Below are 24,789 nucleotides of genomic sequence, written 5' to 3'. Positions count from 1 at the left end.
GGAGAGATACTAAAATTAGGACTTTTTAGCCTGGAAAGGAGACAAGGAAGGCAGGGATGGGGAGCTGATAGAGGTCTGTGAAGTCCTTGAGGGTGTGGAGAAAATGTTATTGACTCATTCTCATACCACCCAAATTAGGGGGTCCCCAAGTGAAGTTAGTAGCAGGTTTAAAGCAGAGGAAAGAAGTATTTCATCACACAACACACAGTTAACCTGTGGAACTCCTGGCCAGAGGCTGTCGGGAAGACTCGGACTTTAAGAGGATTCCAAAAAGAGCTAGATAAATTCATGGCGGTTCCGTCCATCAATGGCCATTTGCCAGGATGGGTGGGAATGGTGTCCCCAGACTCTTTTTGTCAGGAGCTGGGAATGGGCAACATGGGCAGGATCACTTGGGGTGTGTCTACACGGGCATAAATCTTCAAAATAGCCATGCTAATGGCCATTTCGAAGATTACTAATGAGGCGTTGAATTGAATATTCAGCACCTCATTAGCATTAGGATGCTTCTGGCTGCGGCGCTTCAAAAGCGCGTGGCTCGGTGTGGCTACACGGGGGTCCTTTTCGAAAGGACCCCACACCTTTCGAAAGCCCCTTATCTGCCGCGGCCAGAAGCGTCCTAATGCTAATGAGGCGCTGAATATTCACTATTCAGTTCAGCGCCTCATTAGTAATCTTTGAAACGGCCATTAGCTTGGCTGTTTCGAAGATTTGTGCCCGTGTAGACACATCCTTGATGATTACTTGTTCTAATCATGGCCTCTGCAACCCCAGGCATTGGCCACTGTTGGCAGACTGGGTGCTGGGCTAAATGGCCTTTTGGTCTGACCTGATGTGGCCGTTCTTTTGACTTTATTCCAGGATGTTTTCTGTGGAGTAATGCTGGAACACCTAGAGGAAAAGAAATAACTACATTGATATAGTATCGGAGGGGTAGCCATGTTAGTCTGGATCTGTAACAGCAACGAAGGGTCCTGTGGCACCTTATAGACTAACAGAAAAGTTTTGAGCATATAGATATGCTGGTCAGTTTCCCTTAGGGAGGGAACAGGTTGGGAAATTGACCCTATGGATTACTTTTACCATTTCTCCCCTTAACCTCTCTGTCAAGCTGTGCAACTGACTAGAAGTTTTTAGCAGATAGGTGCAGGGGATTTGGGGTAGGTTTTTGTTTGTTTGTTCGAAGAAAACAGAAAAACATGAATGCACTGGAGCAGCGAAGGCCTTGACATATTTCAAAAAGCCTTTAATGGAAACTGTTCCGACTAGGCTTGAAGGTTAAATCTGGGCGAGATAAAAAGAAGTTGGATTTACAACTTCTGTGGATGGCCTCGTGACACCAGTGTCAGCCAGGCCTGCTCAGCGTGACTGTCCTCTTCCCATGGTGGGTAGGCCAGGAGGAGATTGAGGAACAGATTCCTGCATGGATAGAAAATTTGTATCCACCTCTGAGGCACGAGATGCAAATCATAGAATCATAGAACACTAGGACTGGAAGGGACCTCGAGAGGCCATCAAGTCCAGCCCCCTGCCCCAACGGCAGGACCAAGTACTGTCTGAACCATCCCTGATAGACATATGCCAAATACGGCCCATGGATTTAAAGTGGCGTTCTCCAGATCTGTGGCAAGGCGCCTCTTACACCTGTCACTGAGAGGGAGGTGGCTCTCCACCCCCCACAGAAGAGGCTTCCCCATTAAGCACAAAGAATCCCAGGTTTGACTCCCAGCCTCTGCCAGCATTATACAAGGACGGGGGGGGGGGGGGGGGGGTCAAGAGGCAAATCGGGGACTAAATCCAGAGGGCCAGACACTTTTGAATGGATTTCCAAATATTTTAGGGTGACCATTACTGTCCAGATCCTTTTCTCTGGAGTCTGGATATTGACTAGACCTTGACCAAGAAATCTGAACCTTGGCCAAAGGTTGGCCCTGCCCCTGCACTAGAAGATGAGTTTCAGGAGCAGAAGGGAGGGGAAAATGGAACTGAGATTTCTAGAAGAGGGGTGTGTCTGATGCCCACTAGACTTTGGGTGGCTGTGTTTGAGAGCCTGAAACTCCAGCGCGGGGGGCTCTTTTGTATTGGTTTCTGGCCCTTTAAATCTCAGACTCCACCTCTTCGCACTGAACGGGCACTGTGCTGCCTACTGGCACATGCTACTTACTGCAGGCCAAGCCTATTAAAAGAGCCAGGGTCGAGGAGCTGTTTGCAGAGGTAGGGGCTTCTCCGGCCAGCACCATGCTTCCCGGGCCCCCTAGTCCATCAGCCACACTTGTGCAGGACTTCAACATGTGGCGGGACTACTTGAACCTGTCTAAGGTCCTTGGTGAAATCATTGAGGAGCGCAGAAGGGGCTCCCAGAGCCTTCTCAGCTGTGAGATCCCAGATGTCTGCCGGCCAGGGACCTCCCTTTATATGCCTCTGGGGGACCCCTTGAGCCCGAAGCCATCAGGTTGGAACAGGAGCAACGGCAGCCAGGGTCAAAGGGAGCAGAACCGGGCGGCCACCCCTCAAACGCCCAGCAGACTCGTGTGCAACTTCTGCCGGCACAACGGGGAGTCCAAGAAGGTCTACAGCTCCCACTCACTCAAGCAAGCTGATGGCTCCGTGCTGTGCCCCATTCTGCGCAACTACATCTGCCCGGTGTGTGGGGCCACAGGCGACAAGGCCCACACACTGAAATATTGCCCACAGAACCAAGAGAAGCAGTCCCTCTACTGCAAAGGCGGGCGCAACTCGGCGGGCTTTGTAGTGAGACGGTGAACAGCCGGGGAAGAACCCTTCTCCATCCTGGGACCAGAACCTGGGCCCTTTCCCCAGGGAGCAGCCAGAACGGGCATGAAACGTACATTTTGTTTTGCACGATTTCTTTCATACTTTGCACTTAAAAGTCCAGGGTGGACCTGACACCCCCATGGAGAAAGTCGCCCTGGGTTCTTGCAGTCCCCACTGCAGCCTAGGTTTGTGCCCCTGCCCTGTGGCGAGTTTGGCTGGAAGAGAACCAGCGCCAAAGCGCTGGCCATTGGGTCGCTTTGGTCTTGTCCTGCCCGCGCCTGAAGAGAGGTGGTTTGGGGCCTTTGCAGAAGATGCAGCATCTGTCAGGCTGGACAGGTGCAGGCTTCTGCTTTTGGTATATTTGTTTCAGATTTCTTTTCCAAACCAAGCAGTATCTGCTTATTTATTTATTTAATTTTTTTTTAATGGCCCACGAGAAGCATTTCCAGGCGTCCCCTGGGAATTTTGTTTGAAAATCATGGCAGACAGAAGTATTGGGTTCTACAATACGCCTAGAGGTAGGGTTTTAATTCATTTTGTTATCGCAACAACGTGTTGGCGGGAGGGGCTCTTCTCTGCATTTTAGGATGTTGGCGGGTTTGTTTAGGAGTGTTATTTTTCATTTAAAAATTAAACACTCCCTCATCCCCTTTCCTGTCTGTTTCATAAACAGCACTGTTGTTCTAGCAGCTGGTTGTGTGTGGCAGGTTTGCTTTTCTTCTGTGTGGTGCTGGGACAGCTCCCAGCAATGATCGCCTTTTGGGCAGGTGAGAGAAGCTGACCCCCTCGCCCTCCGCTTGGACGACGGGAGGAAGCAGCGTCTGGGTGGGAGGGACATGCATGGCTCCCCGCAAAGCTTTCTCAGCCCCGCCTGGCCGGGGACCCCCACAGGGGGAAGGGATCACAGAATCATAGGGCTGGAAGGGACCTCAGGAGGTCATCTAGTCCAGCCCCCTGCTTCAAGCAGGATCAACCCCTACTAAGTCATCCCAGCCAGGACCTTGTCCAGCCGGGACTTAAAAACCTCAAGGGATGGAGAATCCACCACCTCTCTAGGCAACGCATTCCAGTGCTTCCCCACCCTCCTGGTGAAGAAGTTTTTCCTAATATCTAACCTACACCTCTCCCTCTTCAACTTCTGACCATTACTCCTTGTTCTGCCATCTGACACCACTGAGAACAGTTTCTCACCCTCCTCTTTAGAGCTCCCCTTCAGGAAGTTGAAGGCTGCTATTAAATCACCTCTAAGTTTTCTCTTCTGTAAACTACACAAGCCCAAATCCCTCAGCCTCTCCTCATAGGTCTTGTGCTCCAGACCCTTAATCATTTTTGTTGCCCTTCGCTGAACCTGCTCCAGCAAATCCACATCCTTTTTATACTGGGGGGCCAAAACTGGACACAATATTCCACATGTGGCCTCACCAGTGCCGAATAAAGAGGAATAACTACTTATCTAGATCTGCTCAAAATGCTCGTCCTAATGCACCCCAGGATGCCGTTAGCTTTCTTGGCTACAAGGGCACACTGTTTACTCATATCCAGCCTTTCATCCACCATAACCCCTAAGTCCCTTTCCACCATACTGCTGCTGAGCCAGTCGGTCCCCAGCCTGTAACAATGCTTGGGATTCTTCCGCCCCAGGTGCAGGACTCTACACTTCTCCTTATTGAACCGCATCAGATTTCTTTTGGCCCAGTCCTCCAATTTATCCAGGTCCCTCTGGATTCTCTCTCTACCCTCCAACGTATCTACCTCTCCCCCTAGTTTTGTGTCATCCGCAAACTTGCTGAGGGTGCAACCCAGTCCTTCATCCAGGTCATTAATAAAGATGTTGAATAACACTGGCCCCAGAACCAATAACCAATAACATGTCTGTTTCCATGGTCTAGTCCCCTCCCAGCTGACCTTGCCTGGTTCTCTGCCCCAAGGAAAACTGGGGAGTGGATCTGGCTGGGCCACTGGCTGGCAGGGGTGGGCCGCTTCTTCACCTGGACACTCTGCAGTCTTCTTTCCCCATTAACACAAGGGGGTCATCTTCAGAGATCCATCTGTGAAGCTATAAAGCCTGATGTGCCCAGAAGACCCCAACTACAGGCCTGATTCTGCCACTCCTTTCCCAGCCCTGACCCCACTGCCCCAGTGTAACGTCACCCCACTGACCCTTGCTGGCTGCATGGGGTGCGGACGATGCTGAGAGGATGGCTGCTGAGGGTGGGGAGCCCAAGAAGGAGGGGGAAGGCAGAGTGGGGAGTCCAACGGGGAAGCTGTCCTCAGAGCCATTGCGCCTCCTACTGTGATGCAGAGGGCATGCAGCAGAGCCAAACGTGGATTGCAGCAGAGAGCCAGATGGAGGTAGCTGCATGTGTGGTTCGCTCTCCCATGGCTGTGGCACCGAGACAGCTCACAGGAAGCAAGGTTGAGTCTCCTCTGCATCCTCAGTTGAGCAGCAGCTAGCCTCCAGCTACAACTGCGCAAGCCACACGCCCCGAGCTCCAGAGGGCCCAGGTTCAAGTCTGTCTGCAGGTAGCTACACGTGCATGGGAGGTAAGGATGCTGGATGCTCAGCTGCCCCAGTAGCAAGAAAGAGGTGTAAGGAGGAGAGACGTGTCAGGCCAGGTCCCTCACCAAAGTCTCTTCAGCAAAGTCAGCTGCCTTGGGACAAGAGGGAAGGGCCTCACCTGGCTCAGTGACTGATTGAAAGGCAGGGAACAAAGGGCAGGAATAAATGCTCAGCCCTGAGAAGGGAGCGATATGTACAGTGGTGTCCAGCAGGGGTCTGTACTGGGGCTGGCACTGGTGAACAAAGAATCATAGAATACTGGATGGGACCTCAACAGTCATCAAATCCAGCCCCCTGCACTCACAGCAGCATCAGGCACTGTTTAGACCACCCCGCTAGGCATTCATCCAACCTGCTCTTAAATATCAACAATAATGGAGATTCCACACCCTCCCTAGGCAATTTATTCCAATGCTTCACCACCACTTAGGAACGATTTGCCTAAAGTCCAACCTAAAGCTCCCTTGCTGCACTTTAAGCCCACAAATGATCAGGAAAAGGGGGTAAACGGGAAGATGGCAAAGGTTACAAATCTGTTCAAGATGGTTAAGTCCAAAGGAGCCTGCAAAGAGTGACAAAGGGATCTCGCCAAACTGGGTGGCCAGTGAAATGCAGTGTTGATGCAGGGAAAGGAATGCACTCTGGCACATATAATGCCCACTATGCACATAAAATGATGAGGTGTAAATCACTGAAGACTCGTTGGAGACGTTTATAGAATCATAGAAGGTTAGGGTTAGAAGCGACCACAGGAGGTCATTTGGTTCGACCCCCTCGCCACCGGCCAAAGCTGGACCAACCTCAACTACGGATACATCTACGTTTGTCGGGAAATGGACCTACTCAGTCAACCCGAGCTCCTCATTACTGTGAGGAGTAAGGGAGGTTGACGGGACGAAACCCCCCGTGAGGACAGCCAGGTAAGTCGATCGCAGAGACATTGATTTCAGCTATGCAATGGCTGAAGGACACGGTCTGCTGGTTTGATTGCTGAGAGCCTCTTCACAGGAGAGGGCAGCTGCCGCTGGTCTCCCAAACCCTCTCCAAGGTGCCTATCAGCTGGTTGCCAGCCCCCTGCAGTTAGCTGTTGGGGGCATCACCAAACAGCAGGTGCTCCAGCTGCAGAACACTCACTGAGTGATATGGGCAGGAAGGCAAAGAGAGAGTTTGATGCTCCCAATGGGGTGATGGTGGCAATGGGAACTCATGTGGGGGGAGCCGTTCTCCCTGGGGTTTACTTGCTGGGAAGGGCCCTCTCTCACCATGGACCCAGGTTGAGGAGCTGATCCAGCCTTGCTTCCCTGCCAAGGAGGCAAGCCAGGGACTGAGAAACAGCCCCACGAGGGTGGGGCTTGAACTCGCAACCTACCGCGCTAAAGGCGCGCCTGCAGGGCTTCGGGCCAGTGTGGGTGCAACGCGCCGAAGAGCCGCTAGAGGGAGCCAGAGTTTTGCAACGCCCCCACCTCTTCGGGAAGCCGGGCTTCATGGGGACTGACAGCGAGTAACAGCCAATGATCGCTCTGGACTAGATGAGCGGGGCGGATTCCCAGTGGGTGGGATTGGCAGCCCGTGCGGACCCAATGGCAACTCAGAGGAGGACGGCACGGGGTGGGCGGGACCGGCGGCTGACGGGCGGGAGAGAAAAGCCAGTAGCCGCGCTCGCTTGAGAGAAGGAGGCGGGCCTTGTTGGTGACCGGCACAGGCTTCGAGCCAATGGCTCGCCGGTGGCCGTTGTTCGGCAGCCAATGGCAGAGGAGTGCGGCGCTGCGGGGCAGGCCCTGGCAGGGGAGGTGGCGGCGGTTAGGCTGAGCCGACGGCCGAGGCGGTGAGTGTGTCGGGCCCGTATCGGCTCCCGGGGACCCCTGGTCCGGGACCCCCACAGTGACCCCGTCCTGGAGCCCCGCCCCCCCCGATCCGGGATCCCTCCCACACAGTGACTCCCCTGGAGCCCCGCCCCCCGGGGACCCCTGATCCGGGACCCTTCCCACACAGTGACTCCCCTGGAGCCCCGCCCCCCGGGGACCCCTGATCCGGGACCCTTCCCACACAGTGACCCCCGCCCCCCTCGGGGACCCCGAGCCGGGACGGTGGTTACCCCATAGTGACCCCCTTTGGCTCTTTATGCTCCTGGGTCCCCCCAGCCTGCACCAGCTGCTCCACCCCCCGTGGGAACCTGTGACACCCCCCTCCCCGGTCCCCTCCGGGCCTGTGACCCCAGGAATCCCCTTCCACACACCCCCAGTGTCCCCCATGTTTAAGCTCCCCCTAGAAGTTTCTCCTCCCTCTGGTGCTCCCCTGTACCTCCTCCTCTGTGGGGTAATTCTGGCCCCTTCCCTGCTAGGGATGCAAAACCCCATTTAATTAGTTAACCGGTTGAACGACGAAATGGAGGAGGGGTGTCTGGGAGGGACGACCCCAGGAACCACCTCCCTAGGAGTCTCCTCCATGTAGTGCCTGGGGGGGGTCCTGTTGCTACTTCGTTTGACAGCCTCAGGGCCATACAGGTAGTACTGGCTGCAGCCCGAGAACCACCGGCCTGGGCGCTCCACCTTGCCTTTCCCCTGTACCCCTCCAAGGGTCAGGTCGCCTTGTTAGCTGAGCAGCTGAACCCACCCACTGACCGGACACTTCAGGGCTCCATGCATGAGCTGACCAGGCCGTGGCAGTGCAGGAAGCTCTCTGGGTCTGAGGGATGGAGGTCCCCCACATGGGTGGCTGGAGCAAGGCCTGAGCTAACGGTGGAAGGAGCCGGGCTGATGGATACAGCACACACAGCGAGGTCTGGGATGGGATTAGTTCCCACAGCGTAGAGTAACCTGCTGTATGGCATAGTGCATCCCGACCCTGTTCCCTGGCAGACTCCTAGCTGTCCCAGCCTCCCCAGCTCCACCTCAGGCCCAACCAGCCGCCACCAGTATCCAAGCCCTGACTTCCTCCATACAGCTCTCCCGTGCCTCTTAGTCCTGAGCCACATCCCCCAGCTGTCCCCCCGCCCCTGCTCTGCTCACTCCCACGCCACCACCCTGCCACCACCCTGCCCATCCTAACCCCGGGCTCCTGCGGGTCAAATCCCAATTCCTGTGAACGTCCTCTCCTACCGCAGGGCTGCTGGGAACGCAGGACCAGAGCGCCAAGGGCTCGCCATGGCCAAGCTGCAGGGGCTGCAGGCTGACTACATCTTCCGCGGCACGGAGCACGTCGTGCGGATGACCGTGAACGGGAGCGTCCTGGAGGTGGAAGTGGAGGACCGGCTCACCACCGATCAGTGGAGAGGAGAGTTTGATGCTGCCTGTGAGCATCCTGCCGACCCCGTGGGGGCTGTATCAGCTGTGGGAGACAGCAGCAGGGACCAGTGGTTAGCAGGGGACTGGGAGGCCAGGGTTCCTAGGTGTTATCCCCAGCAGTGCGAGGGGTGTGGTGGCTAGTGGTTAGAGCGGGGGGCAGGGGGTGGGGGGGAAGCGGGTTCTGTCCCCCGCTGCGGGAGGGATGTGGTGGCTAATGGTTACCTGCCCAGCAGAGGGACTGCTGAGCTGTACCTCCAGCTGTGAGAGGGAGTGGGGTCTAGTGGATAGAGCGGGGGAGACTCTTGGGTTTCCTGAAGAAGTGCTGCCGCATGATGACGTGGGGGCCGCAAGCTGCGTCTGACCTTGCCTGCCAAGAGTCTCTCTCCCTGTTCCGTTTGCTCCCAGTCATTGAAGACTTAACTCACAAGACGGGGAACTTCAAGCAGTTTGGGATCTTCTGCAGCATGCTGGAGTCTGCCCTGAGCCAGGTGAGGCCGGCAGAGCTCCCCACTAACAGAGCTCCCCCGCACAGGCGCCTGCCCGAGAGCAATGGGAGAAGGGGAGCTGGGCTGCCGTGGGTCTCCTTGGGTGGCTTGCCAGGGCCCCAAGGGCGGAAGAGCAGAGGTGGCTGTAGCAGGCCTGCCCCTCGAGGTCTCTGCCTGTGGTGCTCCATCCAGCCACACCCCTGTCACTCCCTTCGGTGCAGAACGGCATGCTGGGAGCCGCAGAACGGCATGCTGGGAGCTGTAGTCTTTAGGGGCAGCCCTGTGGCCAGCCGTGCTCTTACCACCTCCCCTTTCGCTGTGGGCGACGGGCTAGAGTGGTACGTCCACCTGAGTCAGCGCATCTCCCCCCCAGAGCAGCGAGTCGGTCACCTTGGACCTCCTCACCTACACTGACCTGGAGGCGCTGAGGAGCCGGAAGATTGGGGTAGGCCCCCGGCACACGCCCTCCGCCTCCAAGTCCTCGCTGCTGAGCTCCAAGCGTTACCTCATCCTCATCTACTCTGTCGAGTTCGACAGGTAAGCGCTGCTCGGCGGGGCGGGGAGATTAAGAAGACGGCGACAGCTTGGGGATCCTGGTGGATAATCAGGTGAAGGCCCAATGGGGCGGCTAACAGGGCTAACGCCATCCTAGGCTGTATCAACAGGAAAGTCTCAGGTAGGAGCAGAGAGGCAACCTTCCCTCTGGATTCAGATCCGCTGCCCGGATCCTGGGTTGTGTTCCCTGTAAGCTGAGCCGTTGGGCAGCTGCCCAGGAGGAATTCAGGTGCTACTTAGCTGGTTAGCAGCGCGCCCGCAGCCAGCAGTGTATGGGTCTATGGGTGGTACACATCATTTCATGCCTTGGTGTACACAACAAAACTTATTCCAACCCTGTGCGGAAAAAATTGGAGGGAGCATTGGTCCTGGGTCTCCCTCTGGTGCCCACAGCTCAAGAAAGGTGTCAGGGAAAAGCTGTGAGGGTGATGGAAGGCTTAAGAAACCCGCCTTCTAGTGAGAGACTTTAGAAGCTCAAAGAGGAGCAGGGATACCTGAGTGGTTTGAGCATCGCCCTGCTAAACCCAGGGTTGTGAGCTCAATCCTTGAGGAAGCCATTTAGGGATTGGGGTAAATAGGTGTCAGGGATGGTGCTTGGTCCTGCCAAGAGGGCAGGGGACTGGACTAGATGACCTCCCAAGGTCCCTTCCAGCTCTAGGAGAGGTGTGTCTCCATTATAATAAAATATTTAAAAAAAAGGCTGTGGCCTAACACAAGGCTCCTGAATGACTTGATCCTAGTCAGTCTGTACCTCCTGGGGTGTGGGAGGGGAGCAGCCAGCAAGCACCTGCAAGAGAACCAGCATCTGGCTGATGAGGTACAGCAGGAATTCCTTCCCCTCCTGACGGGGCCTTGGCTCCAGGGTAACCCACTCCTGCCCCACCAGGTACTTTTTCAAAACAAAACTCTACTCAGAAATAAAACCAGCCTTGGAATCCTCCCCAAGCACTGAAGCAAGAGTTATCCCCATTTCACAGGTGGTTAGACCAAGGCACAGAAAGTAGTAGCAGCTTGCAACAGCATTGCCCCAGTGGAGTCCTCACCCAGCCTGGCTCTAGCGTAACAGCCTCCCCATGCACTTCCAATGGGGTCTGCAGCTGATGTAACATCCCCTTTTCCTCCTGTACCTCCTGGGGGGACCAAGATTGGCTCAGGACTTTTCAGGGTCACACACATAGGTTTCCCAAGATCTAGTGGCTGGAAGCTGAAGCTACAGACATCCAGACTCAAATGGTTAGCAGTCATTGACCACTGGAACAGCTCGGTGAGGGTCCCAGCCAAGTCCCCATCTCTGGCATGGGTCTGTCTGCAAGGTCTTCTCTAGCTTGGGCTGGTCTCTGATTGGGTTGTGAGGGTCAAGCCAGTCCCTCCTGGCCTTGGCAGCTATTGCTCTGAAGGAGGCGTGGGGGACATGTTGCCATGTGGCCGTAGCGACCTCAGGGTGTTGCCCCTGCCTCTGTCTTCTCTGCAGGATCCACTACCCCCTCCCACTGCCCTACGTGGGCAAGCCGGACCCCGTAGCACTGCAGAAGGTCATCAGAGAGCTGAAGGAGGAGCTGGCTGTGCTGAAGGCCAGGCCAGGAAGGGACTTCCGGGACGCAGAGATCCGGCGTCTGCAGGATGAGTGAGTGATGGTGGGGTGGGGTGATGGGCTCTTGGGTGCTGAGCACCTTGCCCATCCCTCTGGCAGAGGGGAGAAGGGCCACATGCCCCTCCCCAGATGCCTTGCGCCAGCTCTCTGGCCCGGCTGTACCGCCCCTGCCCTTCCATGCAGCTGCATCTCCTGGCATCCGCAGGGCAGTACCGGAACAGCCCTGCCTGAGGAGCTGCCTGCGGCTGGCGTGGAGGCTGGTGTCCTCCAGCAGAGCTAGGGACCCCAGGAGACACAGCTGGAGGGGGACAGCCACACTGGAGGAGCTGCCAGCTTGGGGCTGCCTGGTGGTCCCACGTTCTGCTCCTTTTGCTGCTGTGGTTCTGGGCGGGGAGGGGAGGAGTCACAGGCGGGATCACATCGGTCACATGGTCCCTTTGTGTCCCTCCCATTAGTCAGCTCCAAAACAGTGGACTACCTTGTCCCACCCAATTGGCTGCGCGAGTACAAGCTCCCTGTTCAGAGTGATGCTGAGGGAGGAGCGAGGTCTGGGTATTACCACAGAGGGCACCAGGACTCTTGGGGTTCTGTTCAGCGGTCTGTTACTGGGTCACCTGCAGTAAAGCACGTCGCTCCGTGACTCAGTTGTTCCCTCTGTAAAATGGGGCTGTCATTGCCTCTCCGGGTTGTCTGGTGCTTTAAGTCCCCTATACAGTGAGCGCTCCTTGCCGCAGCCCTGCTTCCTGGTAGTGCTGTGAGGCGCTGTGCTTTCTCACCCCACCTGTGCCTCTGCCTGTCTCTGCCTGCCCAGGCTGGGCCGAGCACTGGAGGAGAAGCAGGAGATGGAGTCAGCCCTGCTGGGGCTGCAGGAGGAGCTGAAGCTGTGCAGCAAGAGCAGTGCCGGGAAGGAGGTGAAGATCCTGAAGAAGATTGTGCAGAGTCTGGAGGAGGAGCTGCTGAAGGAGCGAACCAAGCACCAGCGAGCAGCCAGCAGGCGCCTGCAAGAGAACCGGCAGCTGGCTGATGAGGTACCATAGGGATTCCTTCCCCTCCTGACTGGGCCTTGGCTCCAGGGTAACCCACTCCTGCCCTGCCAGGTGCTTTTTTAAAACAACACTCTGCTCAGAAATAAAACCAGCCTTGCAATCCTCCCCAACCACTGACACAAGAGTTATCCCCATTTCACAGGTGGTTAGACCGAGGCATAGAAAGCACAGTAGCAGCTTGCAGCAGCATTGCCCCGTGGGTTCCTCACCCAGCCTGGCTCTGGTGTAACAACCTCCCCACGCACTTCCCATGGGGCCTGGAGCTGATGTAACATCCCCTTTTCCCTTCCCCTCCCCCAGGGCTGGCATGACATCAGTTTGCTCAGGTCTGCCCCACTGGAAGAGAAGTTGGGATTTCTCAGCCGTGGAGTCAGAGCTTCTGAAAGACAGAGCCATAGTCAATCTGAAGGAGAGTGGAGGTAGCATAAGAGGGGAATGGGGTCTAGTGGTCAGAGCAGGGGGCACTGGGAACCAGGACTCCTGGGTCCTATTCCCAGCTCCAGGATTGAAGAGGGGTTAGAGCAGGGCATCTGGGAGCCAGGGCTTCTGGGTTCTAAACCAGACTCTGCCACTGACTTGTCATTGACCTTAGGCAAGCTGCTATCACTCTCTGTGCCTCAGTTACACTATCTGTGAAATGGGGATAACTCCTGCATCACAGCCTGGGGAGGACTGCAAGGCTGGTTTTATGTTTGAGTACAGTTTTGTTTGAAAAACAAAACCCTACATTTGCAAGTTGCTGTTTCACAATAGAGATTGCAGTACAGTACTTCTATGAGGAGTATTGAAAACTGCTATTTGCTTTTCATAGAATCATGGAATTATAGAATACTAGGACTGGAAGGGACCTCGAGAGGCCATCGAGTCCAGCCCCCTGCCCTCATGGCAGGACCAAATACTGTCTAAATCATCCCTGACAGACATCTATCTAACCTGTTCTTAAATATCTCCAGCGATGGAGATTCCACAACCTCCCTTGGCAATTTATTCCAGTGTTTAACCACCCTGACAGTTAGGAACTTTTTCCTAATATCCAACCTAAACCTCCCTTGCTGCAGTTTAAGCCCATTGCCTCTTGTTCTATCCTCAGAGGCCAAAAAGAACAAGTTTTCTCTTTCTTCCTTATGACACCCTTTTAGATACCAGAAAACTGCTGTCATGTCACCCCTCAGTCTTCTCTTTTCCAAACTAAACAAGCCCAATTCTTTCAACCTTTCTTAATAGGTCACGTTCTCTAGACCTTTAATCATTCTTGTCGCTCTTTTCTGGACCCTCTCTAATTCCTCCACATCTTTCTTGAAATGCGGTGCCCAGAACTGGACACAATACTCCAACTGGGGCCTGACCAGCGCAGAGTAGAGCGGAAGAATGACTTCTCATGTCTTGTTCACAACACACCTGTTAATGCATCCCAGAATCATGTTTGCTTTTTTTTTTTATTTATTTCTTCTACACTCCAAATATATATAATAAAAATAATAGTGAGTGAGCACTCTACACGTCTTATTGTGCTATGAATCAATATTTTGAAAATACGTAAAAGTCCACAAATATTTAAATGAATGGTATTATGTTATTGTTTATCTGCATGATTAAAACTTCAATAGCCGTGTCTACACGTGCACGCTACTTCGAAGTAGCGGCACTAACTTCGAAATAGCGCCCGTCACGGCTACACGCACCGGGCGCTATTTCGAAGTTAACTTCGACGTTAGGCGGCGAGACGTCGAAGTCGCTAACCCCATGAGGGGATAGGAATAGCGCCCTACTTCAATGTTCAACGTCGAAGTAGGGACCGTGTAGTCGTTGCGCATCCCGCAACTTCGAAATAGCGGGGTCCGCCATGGCGGCCATCAGCTGAGGGGTTGAGAGATGCTCTCTCTCCAGCCCCTGCGGGGCTCTATGGTCACCGTGGGCAGCAGCCCTTAGCCCAGGGCTTCTGGCTGCTGCTGCGGCAGCTGGGGATCCATGCTGCAGGCACAGGGTCTGCAACCAGTTGTCGGCTCTGTGTATCTTGTGTTGTTTAGTGCAACTGTGTCTGGGAGGGGCCCTTTAAGGGAGCGGCTTGCTGTTGAGTCCGCCCTGTGACCCTGTCTGCAGCTGTGCCTGGCACCCTTATTTCGATGTGTGCTACTTTGGCGTGTAGACGTTCCCTCACAGCGCCTATTTCGATGTGGTGCCGCGCAACGTCGAAGTTGAACATCGACGTTGCCAGCCCTGGAGGACGTGTAGACGTTACTCATCGAAATAGCCTATTTCGATGTTGGCTTCACGTGTAGACGTAGCCAATGAGTTATAAGTAATTAATGGAATTATTAAACACCCCTACTAATAATGATTAAGATGAGGTCTTGTGTAGAACCATACACCCAAAGAGTCCAAGGCAGGTGGCTCTCTATTCAAGGCTTGCTTGCCTACCACTGAAGTGCAGCTATCTCTGGGGTGGAACGTGGCATCTGTTTAACACAAAACGACTGCACCTCAGTCCAGGAAGTGCCTCAGTGGAAGTAGCATATGAGGGGAATGGGCTCCACAGGTTAGAACAGGAAGCAGGGATGGTGGGGGGTCCTGTCTCCTGCTCCAGGAGGAAGGTGGGTTTAGAGCAGGGAGACAATCAGGTAGCCATGCCTAGATGCCATTGCCTGGCTGGGCTGCCTGCTGGGCCAAGGCGGGGGTGTTCTCTGGGCCCCTTCCTGCCTGTGTCAAGCAGCTGAAGGACTGATCTTTCTTGCAGTTGGCAGAGGTGAAAGCCTCAGAGAGGAGCCTCCGAGTCCGAGTGAAGAATCTGACCAATGAGCTGGTGTTGTACAAGAAAGGGTGAGTGACGCTGCTACTCGGGACTGGCTCAGTACCTCGTCTGTGAACTTGCTGGGCTGAAGCAGCTGCTTATTATTTACCCCTCTAAAGATCGCAGCCCTCTGCGGATGTGTGACTGTTGGCCTTTAAATATTAATCCCCTGGTATTTGCAGCGAGCTGGTGCTACAGAGGAAGGAACAAATCCCAACCATGCAATTGGCCAATTGGGTGATGCAGGGATTACGGCACATCCTGGTAGGGGCCAGGGCGAAGGGACATTGGTCCTTAACCACAGCAGTCTTGAAGGATCAAGAGGGACTCCTGCAGGGCAGAGCCAGCCCCAGTGGCTGCATCTTTCTAATGGCACCTAAGGTCACAGAATGTCGGTCATGCTTTTTAGCTGGGGATTGTGTCCTGGAAAGCAGCGACTCTGAAAAGATCAGTGGGTCATGGGGGGGGAGCCAGCTACCCACAAGGTCCCTGGGTGATGCTGGGGCTAACGGCGGAGCCAGACCCTGGGCAGCCCAGGCAGGGGGACCTTGAGTAGGAGTGGGGCAGCCGTGCTGTCTGTATCCAGCTCATCACTGCAGCGGGGGCCCAGTGCTGGGGGGGGCCGTCCTTCCAAAGGAGCCAGAAAGAGCCACGAGAACGAGCCAAGGGCTGGAGAACCTGCCTGGGAGTGTGGGGCTAAAGGTGCTGGGTCTGTTCGGTCTATCCCAGGGAAGGCGCACAGGGGAGCGACAGCACCTCCCAGGGCAAGGGAGACAAGCCTGTGGGTTTCCCAGGACTGTGAGTTACTGCCTGCGAGGCCGTGTCTACACTAGCTCCCATATGCAGCACTTCGTTAAGCTAATTCTCCCCCCCGGGAAGGTCACAGCGGCATACTTGGAAGTGCCGGCTCACGTGTCACTGGGGCTCACCTGCGGGCACTGCGGAGCAGACTAAAGGGACTTCGAAGTTGCCAGGACACTTCGAACTACCTGCACCTGAGCCACGGCTACACACAAGCCGGCACTTCCAAGCTTGCTGCTTCGAAGCTGCCGTGGGGGAGGATTAGCTCAGTGAAGTGCTACATATGCACCACAGCACTTCATTAATATCTCCCGGCACCCTACTTACCACGCTCCCTTTGAAGTTGGGAGTAGTGTAGACGCAGCGTGAGGGTTGTGTTAGCCCCCTCCTACGCCGGCAGGTCTGCCCTGCCAGCCAGCGCCCCAGCTCTACCCGGGAGCGCCTGTTCCCCAGTTCCTCGGCAGCGTCTCTCTGCAGTGCCTGCTTCGTGCTTGCCCTCATGCTCATGAGTTCGCTGCTGCCTTAAAGAGCCCGTATGCAGCTGCTCCTGACCGTGCTGGGGGTAATAAACCCTCATTTCAGTCCAGGCTCTGAGCTGGGTTAGGGGAAAAGCAAAGCAGGTGTGTTGAGACAAGGACCCGAGTTTAAGCAATAACTCTTAGGGCTGAGTCCTCCTTGGAACCACGCTCTCTGCGGAGCAAACCCAGACTCGTTCTTTGCGGGGGGGTAGATGCCAGACGTCTTCCTGCTCCTCAGCTTGATAGTTTTGTTTACCCTGTACGTAAATGAGCCTTTGTCTCTGCCTGTCGAGGGCAACCTGGATTTACCGTTGCTCACCACACGCATATTAGGACCGTAAGTCTTTGTACACCCCCAGCACAGGGTTCCCTGGAAGCTGGATGCTTGTGCAGCCACTCAGGAGAGATTCAAATGCCGCCCAGCCGATTAGCAGAGTGCCCACTGCTGGGATTTTTTTCTGACCGGTGGTGCACGTGCCTTAGTGCCCATAAAAATTTATTCCGCACACGGATGGGATGGAAGAGACCAGCAGGGACGTTGGCCCACCACGTGCTCTTTTTCAGGACTAGCTGGTTACCAGTTTGTACGCGATTCCTTCCGCAGCACGGTTAGCTTCAGATTACGTGGGCAGGGCAGTGAGTTTGGCAGGGCTGGCAAGAGCGCCCGGCACAGAGCAGTGAACCCCCGTGGGCCCGCGTGGCGCGGGGGAATTTCTGTGAGCCGAGGCTCTTCGGTCCGGCTGACAACGGCCGAGTAAGATCCACAGCGAGAGCTGAAACTGAGCAGGTGAAGGCGTGAAATAAGGCATCTGTGTTTAACAGGGAGGGGATCTGACCATTGGGAGGAGTGACCCGGTGGTGGGTGTCAGGGATGCACCATCACTTAGCTACCTAATCAGTGAAAGAGCCCTGCTCTAGTCCGGTGTGGGCTTGATGCAGGGCTGACTGGGAGCATTCTGTGGCCTGTGCCTTGCCGTGCTGCTGACCCCTATGGGCCCCTCTGGCCTTCCCCTCCGGGGCTGACTGCTCTCCTCTTTCTCCAGGCGCTTGACCCCCACCGGCCTGGCCCCTCAGAGCCGGTCGGGCTCCTCTCGCGCCTTCGGTCACGCGGCCCCGGGCCGAAGCAATGCCACAGCTGTGGCCCGAGAGGAGCGGCGCTCCACCTCTGGGGAGCGTTCTGGCTCCCGGGGTCGGGGCGGAGCCTGGCTGGCCAATCGACCGCGCTCCACATCCAGAGAAGGGCGGAGCGGGAGCCAGACCCGCCTCCCTCGCCAGTCGCCCTCGCCCACAGGTGAGGGGGTGGGGGAGGAGATCTCAGGTGGGTCCTGCCTAGATCACAGGGCCCCGGGTCCCGGGGCTGGCCTTGGAGAACACCGCTGGAGACAGGCCACTCAAGCTAGGGGAGAACCTGGGTCACATGCAGTGATGTGGGGGAGGGCTGGAATCCCCCCCACCCCCACAGTGAATCCTGGGGGGTAGGAAAGGGTCTGTCCAGCTTATCGCCAGCTGACTGGTTTCAGCCTAGTTCCTGCTGTGAGGTCCAGGTGCTGGGCTTTGGTCCCCACCTGGGGTCGCAGCCCAGTTCCTCGCCACCCCAGGCAGCAGCCTCTGCTGGGGGACTGACCTCTCCTCTCACCTCCTCCAGGTGGGGAGGGGCGGCACTGGGGAGGGATGGGGGAGCTCGTCTGGCCATTGCCCAGGCAGGGAATGGAGCCCATCCGTCCTCCAGGCCCCCGTGTCATCCTGCTGCACCACAGGGTCAGCTCCCCGGTGAGTGGCAGCAGCCCCCTGCCTGCCCACCTTGTCTTGCATCCCAGCAGCAGCGGCAGCAGCAACTGTCTTTGACCCGGGGGCCGGTCTCCCCTTTCCCAGGCATCCGGCCGCCGCGCTTCGACCCCACAGCCTTTGTGAAGGCCAAAGAGCGGAAGCAGAAGGAGGCTGAACTGAAGACGTAAGTTCCGCCCCCGGGCCCAGCCGATCAGGGTGTCCCGGGGCGGTGGGGAGGCGATGGGTGAGTTCGGTGACACATGGTTCCGCCTCTGGCCCCACGGTCGCAGCCCTGGAAGCGGCCTGCTGCCGGTGCTCTGGTGGGAGGCAGTACAGCCTCTCCTGCGCCCCCAAGTCTGACCCATCCCCAGCGTCAGAGGGGGGAGGGTGTGGCTCCACAAGGGTTCATCAAGGAGCACTGATGCCGCCGCAGCGGCAGGAGAAGCAGGTGGCATCTGTAACCCCCCAAGGTCTTGGATGCTGGGGCCCATTTAAGGGCCCTGGCTTGTTAAGTAAAGGCGGGGACGTTGCCCACGGAGTGCCAGTCTTCTAGTTCCCCCCGGGGCATCCCTTCCCTTCCTGCCATGAGCTGTGTGGCTGCTGGCACGTGGCACCCAAGAGGTGGCTGCATTTCAGGGGCCGGTAGCTTGGTTTGGCCCAGAAGCCACCAGTCGGCCGATGTCAGCTTCTGCGCGTAACCCTCTTCCCTTGTGCACAGCCAGCGACGGATCCGGCGGGGGGCGGGCGACGCACCTCCTGGCGGCTGGAGCCGCTCCCACTCCAGGGGCCTGGCGGCCTTCAGCGGAGACAGCCTCGGCAGGAGCCACGGACGCAGCTCGTCGGGTACGGCCTGGGGGTGGGAATGTCTCCACGGTGGGTCACTGCGCTGGGATCGCCGCTGCCTGGGGACGCCCCCGGTCGCTTGCCACCTTCCCCAGCTCTTGGGCCAGGCTCTCTGGGGAGCAGGTGTTGTGAGATTCCTGCTTGGACAGGGGCTTGTCCAGTGGGCAGCTGAAGTCCAGTGCTGTGGTTTGGGTGGGGAGGGCTAAGGGTACGAATGCCGGTTCTGGGGTCCCACCCCCAGGCTGAGCTCCCTTGTCCTGTCTCTCGCTCCCCCAGTGGAGAGCTTCCGCAGCCGGCACTCCTCAGCAAGCTCGGGCAGCGAGGCGGATGATTGCTCAGAGCCGGTGCCCCTAAGGTAATGGGATCAGTCTGCTACTGGGACAGGGAGAGTGGGGGGCCTGGGAGCCAGGACCCACTGGGTTTTGTCCCTGGCTCAGGGAAGGAAGTGGGGCTAATGGTTAGAGCACAGTGGGAGGTGGGGATGGGACATGGGACTCCTGGGTTCTTTCCCTCGCTCAGAAGGGGAAGTGGATTGTAGTGGTTAGAGCAGCGAGGGTGGGAGCCAGGATTTCCGACTTCTCTCCCTGGCTAGTGGTTAGAGTGCAGGGCTGGGGGATGGGAGCCAGGACTCCGGGGTTCCCTTCCTGTTCAGGGAAGGAAGCGGGGCGAGGGATTGGAGCGTGGAGGGGCCGGGGGTCGAGAGCCAGGACTCCGGGGTTCTGTCCCAGCTCTGCCGCTTACCTGCTTTGGCAAGTCATCATGCTCCAATTTTTCTGTAGTGATTTCTGCCCTGGTGACCGGAGCCGTCACAGCCTGGCCCCACCCCACCCTGCCCGGCACGCAGACCACTCATCACATCACGCACCTCGCCCAAGGGCTCTCAGGGGAATCCCGCCACTGGAGGCCTCTCCTGGCAGGTGTCTGCCCTCTGGCTGCCAGGCCCTCCTGGGGGTGGGAGCCGGTGGCTGGCAGCCAGGGACTGGCTACAGGGGCACAGGAGCTGGCTTCCTCCAGCGCTCCCTTGGCGGGCGGAACAACGCTGGTGCCCCGTAGGGAAGTGTCTGAGCAGCCAGCCCCTGCCCTCCCTCCAGCCATGCTGCCCCCTCACCGCTGCTGTGTGACCTCTCTCCAGCAGGGGCAGGCGGCGAGCGGCCCGAGGCAGGAAGCCCCTGAGTTCCTCCTCCTGGAACGGCCCCAGCGGGGTAAGTGGTGCACCGTGCCCCCTCGACGCCTCACAGCTTGCCTGGGCAGGAGGCTGTCGGGGCTCTAGGGGGTGCAGGCCCCAAGGCGCTGCCAAGGCCTCTGAGCCCCGTATCCCTGTGTGCATCAGACAGAGGTGGGAACCCGGATTTCCCACAGAGCCCCTGGGCTGCACCCTCTCATGGCTCCCTGGCGTGCTCCAGTCAGAGGGGGGCGCCACTGAGCCAAGGGGCCATTGGCCCTGTGCTCCAAGTCACTGCTGGCCAGGAGAGGTGGTGGGGGGGAACACCAGCACCTCCCACCTCACCCGGGTGCCCCAAGGCAGCACCTCCACCTTGAGTGCAAAGCGACCTGCTCAGGGAACATGGGGCAGAGCAGACGCTTTCTGGGAAGGGGAGACTGAGGCAGGAGGGGCTAGTGGTTAAAGCAAGCCTGGGTGTCTGGGCTTTCTTGAGCTCTGGGAGGGGCGTGGGGTCCAGTGGTTAGAGCAGGTGGCTGGGAGCCAGGACCTCACAACCCTGGTCCCCTCTCTGCCACTGACGTGCTGTGCTCCAGAGCCCAGATGCCTCCTTTCCTCTGCGCCCTGGGAAGAAATGTGTCGGCAGGGAACAGGGCCCTGCCCGAGCCTGCTGGGGCTTGTCTTGGATGGCCTTGTTGATTCCTGTCTGGGAGGTACCCAGCTGGGCTGCCCACAGGAGACGATCTGCAGCTTTCTCTCCCCCAGGCTCCTCGAGCCGATGCCGGCTGCCGGAAACGCCTGGCCAGCACCCCCACGGCGAGCAAGCGAGCTGGTAAAGGTGAGCTGCTTCCACAGAGAGCCAGGCTGCGGGGCGTGGGCTCAGCGGGGGGGGCGCTATCCCCTCCCTGTGCTCCTGGAGGCCCTGTTCCAGTCAGTGCAGCCCTCTTTTGCCTTTGGCTCTTTCCTCACAAATGTGGCTCCAAACCCCAATGTGCTGCCAGACTCCATTTGCCTCGGAGCGTCAGCTGTCACTCCCACCCCGATATAAACAGCCGCCACGCTCTGCCCCAGAGGTGGCTGCATTTCAGCAGCAGGCAGCTCCTCCTGAAGCAGCGCAGGGTTTTCTGCAGACTGGGGAGACTGAAGGACCTTTCTTCCCTTCCTTTCCCGCACACATCTTTTCCCTCAGCGCCTTCTCTCTCCATACCCAGGTGTAGGAGTTCCCCTCGGCCTGGCCCTGGGCCTTCTGGTGCTGCTCACAGGCCTGCAGAGAGGTTCCCTGTTCAGCAGTCCCCCCTCCTGCGGCCAGGGGAGCGCCAACAAGATCGCAGGGCTGACCCCAGTGGTAGCAGGGCCCTGCCGACGCACGTTGCTCTCCTTCCACAGAGAACCTGTATGATGAGCCATCGGCCGACCTGTCCGAGATCGACGCCCGGCTGCAGGCCCTGCAGGAGTACATGAACAACCTGGACACTAGGACGTAGCCGTGCGGCATGGGACAGGGAGAGCAGGCACACGGCCCAGGCTCAGAGCCTCCGCACGGTGTGTAGGGAGACCTGGGGCGGGGGAAGCGCCCAGGCCGTGGAGGCCTCCTGCTGCTCCCCTGGGGCTGAGCTGCACCCCTGCCATTCTCTTCCCCAGGGACCGTTTAGCCCTTCCCTGCTGCCCGGGCAGGACAGGACTCTACTGTGCTGGAAAAGAAGAGATGGGCAGGTGGATGTATCGGGGAGGGGACCAGGGATCTGAACTCCCCCAGGGCCGGTTCCCATCCGAAATCCCCACCCCCCTGGGCTGGACAGAAGACAAGCGGTGTGCACCCAAGTAGCCCAGGAACCAGGCTGATGGGAGATTTCCTTTTCATGGTGGTGGCGGTTGAGAGGTGCTGCCTGGCTGTGGCTCATGGGTTTCTGGCCCCTCTGGGAAGGGGGAAGCCCCTACAGAGCCGGGGGACCTGTGGAGACCTCCAAGCTCAGCAGGCTGCTGGGACCCTTCCAGCCCCCCACCTCCTCTTAGACGTAGCAGCCTGATGCAAGCCCTTCCCAGATGATTGAGCCTCCCAGCACAACCCCGCCCGTGGACGGGGCTGCAGTGTGGTCTGAGCACGCCAGGCCCTCCCTGCACTGGCTGCTCTGGGCCAGCCCCAGCCAGGCCAGCCCAGGAGGTAGCAGGGCCCGTTTGCCTGTGTAGGCTGCACTGGGCGGGATCCCCAACTCTGAGCACACGGGAGGGGGACAGCTGGGAAACGCCCCCGCCTCTGCCCCAGGCTGAGCAATTGCAGGCGTGACCTGACTTTCCGACTCCGACCGCTCCAGTGGTTTGAACCGTGTTTAACGTTGGTGGGTGAAACCACCCAGGTGTCGTGGGGGGGCATCCCCCCCACACTCCCCCTCATCTGGTTCCGTGGCAACACCCAGGGCTTCGGGCAACGTGTGGGCATTGTTCTTGCTCCATTGTTACCTCCCTGCTACATGGGCCTCGGGGTCCTCTCCGGCCAGCTCGGCACCAAGCAATCAGCTGTTACAGCTAAAAGCCCCCTGCCCGCAGTCTGCCCCCGGCTCGGCTTCTGGAGCTGGGCTCGCCACTTCTCTGCTTCGCTCCCAGGTCGAGCCAGCAGCTGCAGCCACAGCTGTGGTGGCCCCTGCCTGGGGTCTGGCCCCCTCAGTGGGGGTGTTGGGGGGAGTGTTGTGACCCTGTGTGTGCCCCATCCCCCCCTCCATGGAGTTGCTCTGTGTTTTGTGTGATGATCCCTGTTGTAAATAAACCTTTCTAACTTCCTGCCATCTCCCCTGCGCTGCCTTGCGCCAGCAACGGTGGAAGTGGAACTGGGCTTATGCTGGCAAAGCCACCTCCCTTGAGCTAAAGGAGAATCGCCATTAGTGGGAACCGTACAGGGGCTGTGACACACAGCTGCAAAGCTTCGGACCGGGTCCGTCACTGCTGCACCATGCTTTTTGGGTATCAAAACTGTCAAAGCTGCCTGTAGGGTTCCTCTGTGCGCACCAATGCCTCCTGGCCCAGGGAGGTTCTCCACAGGGGTAGTGTCAGTGTCTGCCGGGGGTTGCGTGTGACGAACACGGCCACGCCATCGTCTTAGCCCTGCAAGTGAGTTGAGGTCTGTGGGAGCCGTGTCCTCCCCCTGCTGTGGCAGGGTGGCCAGACATGGACCTTACGCGGCTCAGGCTGGGCAAAGCCGGCGGCTTTCCTGCCAGCGTCGTATATCGGGCGTAAAGTGGAGCCACTTCTTTGCTCCAGGCTATCAAGTACTGGGGCTAGTGTCTGCGGCTGGCATCTTGTGCTCCTTGGCCACGTCGTGGGAATGCCACTGGGGCACCACCGAACGCCACTCGCGGGTGGCATTCACACCCCAGAGCCTTGTAATTAAACTGCCCTGCGCCCTAGTGTAGACAGCGCGTGGCTGATAAAAGACTTCTTCCGTTGGCTGACCTAGGGTCTTTGGGGGGTGGCTGCTGTGATGGGGAGCCTGAGGGTAGGATGAAATTAGCCCTTGGGAGGATCTAGTTGCAGGCACTGGCCTGTCACTTTAGAGTCCCATCTTCACAGCCCTCTCCACCTGTCCCATCCCTCCCTGCAGCTCAGTCCCTGGGCCGAGCCCAAGACAGAGCTGACTTTGGGGCCTGCTGGGGACTGGTGCAGGGTGAATGCTGAGTGTTGCTGTGGGCCTGCTAGGTGCACATCACCCCAGAGGTGGCTGCATGTGAATGCCATGTATCTGGGTGGCCACAGGAGAGCTGTGGCCGCACCTTTTGGCCACCCCCTCCCTGTGGGTCTGGCACATGATGGAGGAGAACTGCACCCCCCAACCGTGAAGAACCTCTGCAAGATCCTGGCTGCCTTCCTGGAAGTACCTGTGGCTGTGAATGCCCAGAGCCGCCTCAAAGAGGGAGCCAACCCCTGCCTGGGCCTTGCACGGTTCTTCATCACAGCTGGGCTGAGCTGCATGGAGCCACTGGCTAAAGCACCCTAGGGACCAGGCCAGGCAGCCTGTGGCTGGGGGCGTCCAGGCTGTGCGGCCCCACAGACCCAGGGAGAGGTGCTGTCACACAATGCGGGTGTCTCAGGTAGAGAAGGGGAGGGGAGATTGTCTCAGAGCAGGCGCTGCAGTGGGGCTGGGGCCACCCCAGGAGTGAAACCTCTTGCTTGAGCCGCTGGAGGTCTCTTACTCTCTGCAAAGGCCCACGCTCATGGGCTGGGCTTTCCTGGGCGTTCGCACACACACCCCCCCCAGAGCACCCGCTGCTTGGACTCTGGGTCCCCAACCACTGGAGCCTGGACCAGCCTCGTCCCAGCCAGGGGCCTGGATCCCAGCTGCCCACATCCCCCAGGCCAAGGCTCAGAAGCAGCAATAAGGGGAGTGAACTCAGGCTGTGCTGCAGGGCAGGACTCCGGGGGCCATGGGGGATTCCTAGCTTGTGCTCTCTGCAGCATGTTGTCCACCAGGGTGTGTTCCTGAGTATAGGGCATGGGGGCATCAGGGTCTGCTCTGCAGCAAATCTCGTAGCTAACAGCTGCCCCATCAATCTGCTGCCCCCTTCCCCCAGCCTGGGCCCCGTGGGGCTGGGACACTGCTACTTTCATGGCCATTCCCTCCACTCTGCC

General features: G+C 57.9%; 2 protein-coding genes across 4 annotated transcripts; both read left to right on the top strand.

Annotated features, from left to right (window-relative positions):
• The first annotated feature begins 1,019 nt into the window (after positions 1 to 1,019).
• NANOS2 (nanos C2HC-type zinc finger 2) lies at positions 1,020 to 3,080 on the top strand. Its single transcript, XM_075017914.1, has 2 exons — positions 1,020 to 1,025; positions 2,170 to 3,080. The coding sequence occupies exons 1-2, from the start codon at positions 1,020 to 1,022 to the stop codon at positions 2,761 to 2,763; spliced, it is 600 nt and encodes a 199-aa protein (XP_074874015.1). The 3' UTR covers positions 2,764 to 3,080.
• A 4,036-nt stretch (positions 3,081 to 7,116) lies between these two features.
• Positions 7,117 to 22,946, top strand: CCDC61 (coiled-coil domain containing 61). Of its 3 annotated transcripts, XR_012648456.1 has the most exons (15): positions 7,117 to 7,160; positions 8,439 to 8,626; positions 9,025 to 9,107; positions 9,478 to 9,641; positions 11,131 to 11,283; positions 12,062 to 12,278; positions 15,031 to 15,113; positions 17,447 to 17,694; positions 18,276 to 18,354; positions 18,889 to 19,013; positions 19,290 to 19,368; positions 20,146 to 20,215; positions 20,938 to 21,010; positions 21,559 to 21,714; positions 21,814 to 22,946. XR_012648456.1 is itself a non-coding variant. In XM_075016266.1 (14 exons), the coding sequence occupies exons 2-14, from the start codon at positions 8,479 to 8,481 to the stop codon at positions 21,654 to 21,656; spliced, it is 1,617 nt and encodes a 538-aa protein (XP_074872367.1). In that variant the 5' UTR covers positions 7,117 to 7,160; positions 8,439 to 8,478; the 3' UTR covers positions 21,657 to 22,946. The 3 variants fall into 3 exon arrangements, 2 of the variants coding, with proteins under 2 accessions (XP_074872367.1, XP_074872366.1); XM_075016266.1 differs by having other exon boundaries at positions 20,149 to 20,215; positions 21,559 to 22,946; XM_075016265.1 differs by having other exon boundaries at positions 21,559 to 22,946.
• Positions 22,947 to 24,789: the final 1,843 nt, after the last annotated feature.

This window comes from Carettochelys insculpta, chromosome 22, assembly GCF_033958435.1.
Source record: "Carettochelys insculpta isolate YL-2023 chromosome 22, ASM3395843v1, whole genome shotgun sequence".
NCBI lineage: Eukaryota > Metazoa > Chordata > Testudines > Carettochelyidae > Carettochelys > Carettochelys insculpta.
This window is presented reverse-complemented; position numbering and strand designations above follow the sequence as displayed.